Source organism: Microtus ochrogaster, chromosome 18 (assembly GCF_000317375.1).
Source record: "Microtus ochrogaster isolate Prairie Vole_2 chromosome 18, MicOch1.0, whole genome shotgun sequence".
Lineage (NCBI taxonomy): Eukaryota > Metazoa > Chordata > Mammalia > Rodentia > Cricetidae > Microtus > Microtus ochrogaster.
Genome location: NC_022020.1, coordinates 21772247 through 21781080, shown reverse-complemented (window position 1 = coordinate 21781080; position 8834 = coordinate 21772247). Strand labels below are relative to the sequence as shown.

Below are 8834 nucleotides of genomic sequence, written 5' to 3'. Positions count from 1 at the left end.
GGTCCCTGAGCCTTGGTGCTAGAGCTGAATTGTAGATGCCATCAGTTCATCCTGGGAATCCCAGTCAGTTGTTCACTGCATTTTGACTTCTGTAGCTTTCTGTAGTGATGTGCTGAAAAGCAAAAAAGGAAGGAAGGAAGGAAGGAAGGAAGGAAGGAAGGAAGGAAGGAAAGAAGGAAGGAAGGGGAGGGAGAGAGGGAAGGAAGAAAGAAGAGAAGGAAGGAAGGGAGACAGACCGATGGAAGGATGTAAGTTTGCTTCTTTGATGAGACCTACACTTACCTGTAGGTATAGTGCTTAAGTACTTAGAATACAGTAAGGAATCACGCTGGTTCAGGAGACCGAAGGAGGCAGGTCCTCTAAGATCTGCGGTCTCAATAGCTCCATGTGGTTGACTAGGTCTACAGCACCAGGCATGATGTCCTTTCTGGTAAGCAGACCTGAGTCTAATTACATTACCGTTGACTATTGCCCAAATGAGGTACCACTGTTGCAAAAGGTCTATCTTGGCTGGTCTTTGTTGTAGGTCATAGGCATCATAGCTGAGCAGGATCATAGTTTTAGGGAACAATCTTTGAAAAAAAATTTCAGGGATCTGAGGATATTTATATGTTATTTTATTCTATTTCTAGATTTATTGCTTACAGTTGAGAAACTGTTGGCATACTGTTTGAGAAAACTGTTCTGCCTTTAATTTGATATGTCCATATGTTAAATTGCATGATTGGCTTGCCAGGGAAATATATTTTGTACCTTTAGGATAACTTTCCACGCAGTCATCCAAACTTCTTATACGTGTCTCTTTTGTATTTTAACATTAGATGATAACCTTATTCCCTCATTTTTCAAACTATTTGAAAGGCATTTCTGTCTGTTGCCCTGTATGCTGCACTCTCTCTGTATGTGTAAGGACGGTGGTAATAGCACATGTCTATTATCAGATATTATTCCGGATTAAATAGGTTAGCAGGGGTTGGGTTCCCAGCATCTATACAGCAGCTCACAATGGTTGGTCTCTAACTCCAGTCCCAGGGGATTGATAGCCTCTTCCAGTCACCTGACCTCGGTGGGCACTATGTGAACCACACACCACACATGTAGTACATAAACATACATGCAGGAAAATCAGTCATACACATGAACCACCACAACAAAAACCTGTAAACTTTAAAAATAATTAAAAAAAAAAACCTATCTTAGGGGACTGGACGATGGAGTCTGTAAGGCATGAGAATAACAAGTGGCGTTAAGCGATTCTTTAGCCATAGTAATTTAAATTTTTACACGGTTTTATTGATTCTTACTGCAGGTGTGTCAAAAATTATGGCTGCAGCCCTTCTTGCTCTCAGTTCGCAAGCTGCCGTATCTTAGTAAATGCGGTCTCTAAACGACCTGATCTTCAGGGTCCAGACTTGCAAGAATCCCATCAGATGGGTCACTTCACAGCTACCAGCATGACTGTCCTCTTGTCAGGGTGTGAAAACCAGAACATTGAGGTTGGTAAACTCAGCTGCCAAACACCTCTCCTCTCCTTTCAAGGATGCTCTTTGAACTCCCTTATCTGAAGACAAGAAAACCGTTTGGCTAAAGGTCAATTTGCACTGTGGTTGCACTGTTTAGTGTTCCTCGCCAGCACCAGGCTACCAGTCATCAGGGAGAGGGGTCTTCCTTGCAGGGCGTGGGGGGACTTTGCTCAGCAGACTTTGCAGCCTGCCTTAGCGGGACCCCACTGGGGATCTTCACAACGGAAACTCTGGGCCCTTCTCCCTCACCATCATTTTTCATTTGTAATTTCTCCCTGCAGCCTCGCACAAGCGTTTCACAACCAACTAGCCGTGGCCCCCTGGCTCTGCTCCAAGCCCACAGGCAAACCCGCACAGCCAGGGAACTCTGGCTCGGGCCAGCCCAGACGCACGCGGAATCGGTCCATCCTCGGCGGCCAATCGGCGCCCCTCACGCCGAGGCGCCAGCCAATCCCAGCGAGCACACGTTGCTCCGCTAACACTTCCCGGAGGTCCCAAGGGTCCGCGCCGGGCGGGGCTGAGGGCGTAGCCCGCCGCGACCTGAGCGGCCTTCTGCCTTCTGATTGGCTGTGATCGGAAGGCACCGCGCTCCCATTGGCTGCACCCAGCCGCGCCTGGGCGGGCTGGAAACCAGCTTGCTGAAGCGCGGGGTTGCAGGAACGGCGAGCCGCTTCTTCCTGGACTTGGAGCTGCCTGGCATCCTCAGGTAAACGGCCTGGAGGGAAGGAGAGAGGGCGGCGGTGCCGGACCGAGCGTTTCCTGGCCCCGCAGAGGGGAGAAGGGTGACTGACTCTGGTTGCGGGTGAGAGCCCAGCGGGACGAGAGCCGCCGCCTCTAAGGGCCGCGAGCCGAGTAGGCCTCAGTTTCCCCGTCTGTTAAATGGTGTTGGCAGGGCACCTAGGGCTGTGGGGGAAGGTCCCGAGGGCGTGCTACGCGGAGACTCTGCCGTGGTCCTTGGAAGAGGTGCAAGGGCCATTTCCTCTCCTCGAGCTTCGGTGGGGACAGGGCTCGCAAGAGACACTTGGTCAGTGCAAGTCCATGTTGTAACTCATGGAAGTTACTGCTGCGGCTTTCCTTCATAGCCATTCAGGGAAGGATATTTGAGGTTTGGGGATTCAGGAGCTAGGAAAACAGTTATACACAGCGTGGCGGTCAGGTTTTAATGTGAAGTTTGTGGGAGTCTGCGGATCAGCTTTTGTCGTTTGTGTCTCAAGAGTGATCTGTAACCTCAGATCAAAGAGCCTGGCTTGGAGCTCTTGTTTCCTCACTTACCTTTGGAATCTTGAACAAATAATTTCTCTTTTCCCTTGCTGCATTCCCTTTATGTAAAGTAGAGATAGTGACAGCAAGGGCTCACAGGGTTGTCATGAAAATCCAAGGGAACAGCACAGTGTAACGTATCAGAAAGACTAAGCTCAGAATAGGACGTTACAACTTTCTAAACTATTCTACAAAAGAATTAGGAGCATTCAGGAGTTGGGCACTAAATTAGATTCAAAGCTAAGGCTGTGGCATCATTAGAATGTAAATATTGCAGGTTGTAAAGAGTGTTGGGGTGAGCATGTGAAAGGCGATTTTGTAAGTACACCCTGCAGAAGTATGCTTGCGTGGCTCATGCCCCTGTACTGACAAGGGCCAGTCTCAGAAATGGAAAGCGACTGCACTTGACTCGAGTTAGGAAAGTTGAATTAGTGGCTCAAGGTAGGCTGGAGATCGAACATCTGTTAGCATTTTTAATGTTAGGATGTATAGTGTGATAAGGCTTTAATTTGCAATCTCGTCAAAGGAAGTTTGTGGCTTGTTAAAGTGACCTGATGCACATAAAAACTGTATTAATTGAATAATGGACAATTAAAAGTTATGATACCGGAGAATCTTTGTAAGTGTTTTAAACTACAAAAGAACAAGTTGTTCTTTTTTGGGGTTGTTTAAGGTATTTTTTTTTTCAAAATTTTGTGCACTGGATGTATGTGTGTTTGCAGGTGCATACATGACAGGGCTCATGTTGTACATGTAGATGGCAGAGAACAGCTGGGGGGAGTCATTTTGGGGTCAGACTAAGACACTTTTAATCACCCAGCTGTTCTGCAGGTCCTAAAATGCCTTGTGTTAACCTATTGCCATTTCATCGTGGCATATAGTTGAGAATAACTGGAATTTTGTTAGGCAAGTCAAGAAAGCCTTCAAAAGCCCCAATAGTATCTGTTCAGAAGTATATGGACATAGAAAACATAAAGGTTAATTTCAAAAAAGATATAAAGTGGACAATAATTAATACTTGGTCTGACAGGGTTTTATGACTTCTTGTATGGAGTTGTTGAAGTCTGTTTAGTTGGGTGGTACCTCTTATCTTTGATATTGATTATGGTTGGAGAAATCTCTGATGTAAGGTCAAGAGAATGAAAAGTTAAGTAAAAAGAAATTCAGAGTGGCATTTGAAAGTATTTCCAGGCTGCTGAATGCAGGAGGGCAAACTGTGCTTTGTTTTCAGTTAATCAAAGCACTTGACTCTCAGGGGAGAGCCAGAACCTTGCCAACCCCAGTCCGAGCTCCCCTCGTTCTACAGTAAGTTTAGCCAGGTGCTCAGACACACAGCGACCTAGACAGCGACCGCCATTCATTCTGGATTTCCATGCAGGAAGTCACTGCTGAGCGGAACACTTCAGGTATCCAAAGAGGACCTTTGATGTTATATTTATGTCAGTCTCTGGTTCTTTCCTTCAGCATCCGTAGAGAGACTGTTAATCAGTCTCTAGAGTTTTAGCTTTGTTAGTGCCACAGAGATTTATTACAAATAGAATAAGTCAAGTTTTTAAGAGCAAAAGCTGGGTTTTGCCTGTTTCCATCATGTCAGAGCTGGGTCCTGGCAAGTAGTGCTATACTTTCTTGAGAAGCTGTTCATTCCTTATGGGAACAACGGAGACCCTCCTTGTTCAGAAGTTCAAAGATGACTGGCGGAAATAGCAATACATATTTTATTCATTGGGTTTCTGCATCATGATAGTCAGAGCACAACCCTGAACAGCTATATTTTATATTCCTAAAGATTCTGCAGCTAAATGGTAGAATATAAATGAATAATTACAGCATGGCTCGTAAGAAAACACTGGTGGGCGAGATAGCCCAGTTTATGAGGCAGTTCATCAGAAAAGAATAGAAATTATGCAGCGAAGCCCAGCTGCACATGAGCAGTACCAGACAGCTTGAGATTGCGTTGGTGACGAGATGGGAATGATGGCCAAGATAGATGTCTTTAAGTCCCAGCCTCTCATCTTTATAGGTAGTTTGTACTGCTTACATTTCTGGGCTGGCTTTGTGTAAAGCTAATGTTTGGTCATGATAATAGCAGCTTTCCATTTCATTTGATTTCTATCAAATAATTTTGAAAAAAAAATTTCTTATCAGCTCCCCACAGGAAGCCAGCAGGAGGCCTCTGGGTTTACAGAATGTGGTCCAGTCACAAGGATCCAGTACTGGGTGCGTTTCTTTTATAAGCTCTCCAGGAGTTTGCACTTGTTTGCACCGCACCCTTGAATAAGGTGGCAGTACTGGTTGTGAAGTTGGCGTGTTCTTGAGTGGCAGTGTATGTCCTTGACTGGTAGACTTTCGGAATGAGCTCATCCACTTTAGGGCTTAGGTGTGGTCTGTACTTACAAAGTTTGTATCACTTTTATGGCTCTCAAGTTTTAGGTTATTAAATTTTTCATGTATACTTTCTCATCTTTTTACTTTAGTATTGGAAGTTTCTGAACTCTACATTGTGCTATTTAAATATTGGCTACAGCTTTGATTTATTTCTGTAACCTTTAGTTTTTAGATAAATAATTCTGAGCCCTGGTTGGAAGACAGAATTACTAATGAAGTCTTTCCTGGTTTTGTTTTTAGCGATTTGATGGTTGATATTGGGCAACTTTCCTCTGTTAACCTTTTACAGGGATGGAAAGAGTAGGGGTGATGTAGGAATTACGCAAAGAATTGATATCTTGGCATCAAAAGATGATAAAGGGATAGCAGATTTTGTATGTGGGGAAAAGTGTCAACAGTGACATTAAGAGCCACAGTGTTCTAGGTGAGAGTTAGACAGTGCTTCGACAATGACCTTCGCTCTGTGACTGAGCTGAGGTGGTTAAACAGTAGAATTGTGTGGCAATAGCAAATCAGCTTCAGATCCTGCCAAGCACTGTGAGGAATGAAAGGAAGCAAGCAGAGTAACTTGCAGAAGTCTGTGTTGAGGAGTGGAGTTTTGACGGCTTTTGGCATTGCGCGTTGTTAGTCATGCTAAGATTTGGAATCCAGCAGTCAGGCAGAGAAATCCCAAGTCCAGAGTTCAGAAGTCCTAATGAGCATAAACCCCTTGGAAATAGAACCCTAGGCAATGGGGAATGGCAATGTGGATAGGAATCTTTATTAATCATTAAAGGTGATTCCCAGCCTTTTAGCTTGAGACTCTAAGCTCAATGTCATTTTAATTGTAAATTGCTAAGATAATGCTGGGCACCTAGACATTTTCCTTCAGGCTTTGGATGTGGACTTGGGATCACTGGACAGCTTAGAATTAGAGGGATGCTTGAGCACTAACAGCCTTTAGATAAGGAGAGCCACCTCCTCCCTCTTCTTCCATCTGCCTCTTCTTAGTATTTTATATGAGGGATTCTAATAGCAAAGAGTCTGCTGTCCCTGGCTATGGAGCATTCCTCTCAAGCTTCCAGGGAAAATTTCTACCCGGGTCCTATTCTGAGAATTTCTGATTAGTTCCTTGGGAGTGGAGTGCAGGTGCAGCTGTCTTTTAGAGCTCCCTCAGGAGAATTCATTTGAATAAAGATTTGACTCTCTCTAGTATTTGCTGATGCTAATCTTGGTTTCTGTAACAGGAAGATCAAGATGGAAGGCCTAACTGATGTTGCCTCTTTTTCAACTAAACTTCAAAACACTCTGATCCAGTATCATAACATTGAAGAAGATAAGTGGCGAGTTGCCAAGAAAATGGTAAATATATGTAATTACTGTTTGAATATTTAGCGTATGGCCAATGAATTGTCTGATAACTTTTAAAAGATCAGGAGAATACAGATGAAAAATGATGTGCTGAATGATTCTGTAGTTGAGATGATGGGTCGTCTTACCAAGGAAGGAACTCATCAGCTCTTTTCTTGTTGGACTTTGGAAAAGAGTTTAAGCAAGGTTGGTCATTGAAAGCCTGTACGGAAGTCAGATGTGTCAAGCGTTTGTGAGTGGGCAGTTAGTGTTCCTCTTTACCGTTTAAGTGTTGTGTGGCGGAGTGTTAGAGCCAAACCTAGGAGCAGTGCCTTCTCTTGTTCTCTAGTTAGTTTTGTCAGTTGGGAAATGTTGGGTGGAAATGTAAGAACTACGTCAAGGTAACATAGTCAGAATAAATGTAAATTATTTAATTTAGGCATGTACAGTTTGAGAATGAAATATTTAATTTTCCTAATGTCATAGGCTGAATGTATCAGTAATAGTAAATAGCTAAGATTAGAATGAAGCAAATAATAGCCACTAATATAGTTCTGCTATTGAATTTTAAAGTCTTTAAATCGCTAAGCTACTAAAAATCTTTAAAGTGCATAATATAAGTACAGTGATACAGAAGAAATTCAAACACAGATTTCTTTGTGGCATAAGTAACTACTTGGGATGAGAAATTACTTAAGTTGTTTTTTAATGCAAAGTTAAATGCTCTAAACTTACAGAAATAATTTTGTGCAAAAGGTTCCACCTATGTGATTACCACCATATAATGTTTTTATTTTTCTAGAAAGATGTAACAGTTTGGAGAAAACCCTCAGAAGAATTTAATGGGTATCTGTAAGTAAATTCTCAGTTTTATAACTCATACATTATCTTACATGATCACAGTAGAATTTAGTTTTTATTTTTATAGTTTTAAATTTTATTAGAAGCAAATTGGCTTCTAATAAATTCAAAGCCTTCAAAATGGCCAAATATTTTGTGGACTGTGTTAGTCATAAATAATAGCGGTAGGCAAATAAAAATCTGAATTTCTTAGCATCACATCCATGACCCTTCTAATCGTCTGCATTGCTAAGTGTTAATAGAACTTTTTAAATGACTCTTTTGAGACAGGGTGGTCATGTGACAATTTCTGCTTCAGTTTTCTAAGTACTTGAGTTCCTATGCTAAGCTAGGATTCGGTTAAAAAATTCCCCTGATGACCCCATCAGTAAGATGGTAGTAATTTAGGTGTTTGATGTTTCATCATGGCATTATTATGAATATTAAAAACTAGGCATCTTGATAGTAAACTATGAAAATATCTGTACTTGGTACAATGTTGGTTGCCTTTAAAAAATGTGCTTAAAAGATTATTTAATGATATAAAAATTGTTTATACTATAATGTAAAATAGATGAATACTCAGCACAACCATAGGCTTATTTAAAATATGTTTTTATTAAAATGCTTTGCCTAAGACAAAATTTATCTCTAAATAGTAATATTATGAATAACTTTTGTTTTTCTTTTTAGTGTTATAATTGAACATGAATTATGCCTGTAGTCAAAAAAGTCTACTGATTTTCTTTAAAAAAATCAGAATGGACAGTTGCCACATGGAGTTGAAATAAAATGTTCAAATCCTTAGGGCTCAACCTTTTTTAAAAATGAAGCTGCTGGGCCACTGAGTATGTGCAGAATGTCTGAAGTACTATGCCAAAGATACTTTTTCCATAAAGATGAGTTGTACAATATTTTTGATATGACAGGGAGATTGGAGTTGGATCAAACATTGTGAGCAATCTGGGAATTAACCTTTTGGGTCAGTTGTTCCCAGCTGGGATTGAAAGGCATAGAAAGAGCTAAGGGAGCGCTGTGCTGTTGAGACTCTAGGAAGAATAAGAAATGAAGGGCTAATTCATATTCTAGGCAAAGTAACTGTCTGCTACTTAAATATGGATGAGACATTTACTTAGGGAAGAGGTTGTGTCTCCATAGCTGGAGCTTCAAGCTCGTGGTGGGAAATCATGCTTCTGAAGGAGCCTCAGTACTGTACAAAGGACCTCTGCCACCTCCCATGCTTCCTCTCTGGGTCCTCACAAGGTTTTGAATTAACTGGAGTAACATTGAGAAAGATGGGAATGACTAAATGAGAATTTAAGAAAGGGGCTTTACCAGGTTCGCAGGTAGCTTCTTGGAGTCCTCTAGGTTGTAGACAAACTTGTGACAGTCTGCAGCTCTCTAGGGAAATCCTGTGCCATTCTCAGATTCATAATCAAAGACATTTTTTTTTAATTGAGAAAAGGAAAAAAAAACAAGTTTCCACCTCCTCCCAGC

General features: G+C 41.9%; 1 protein-coding gene across 1 annotated transcript in view; it reads left to right on the top strand.

Moving 5' to 3' along the window:
* The first annotated feature begins 2156 nt into the window (after positions 1 to 2156).
* Stard4 (StAR related lipid transfer domain containing 4) overlaps positions 2157 to 8834 on the top strand; it is a 14311-nt gene continuing 7633 nt past the window's right edge. Inside the window, exons 1-3 of the mRNA XM_005355891.1 lie at positions 2157 to 2229; positions 6395 to 6509; positions 7300 to 7349. Coding sequence (XP_005355948.1) covers positions 6405 to 6509; positions 7300 to 7349 — 155 coding nt within the window. The 5' untranslated portion in view covers positions 2157 to 2229; positions 6395 to 6404. The remainder of the gene's footprint in view (positions 2230 to 6394; positions 6510 to 7299; positions 7350 to 8834) is intronic.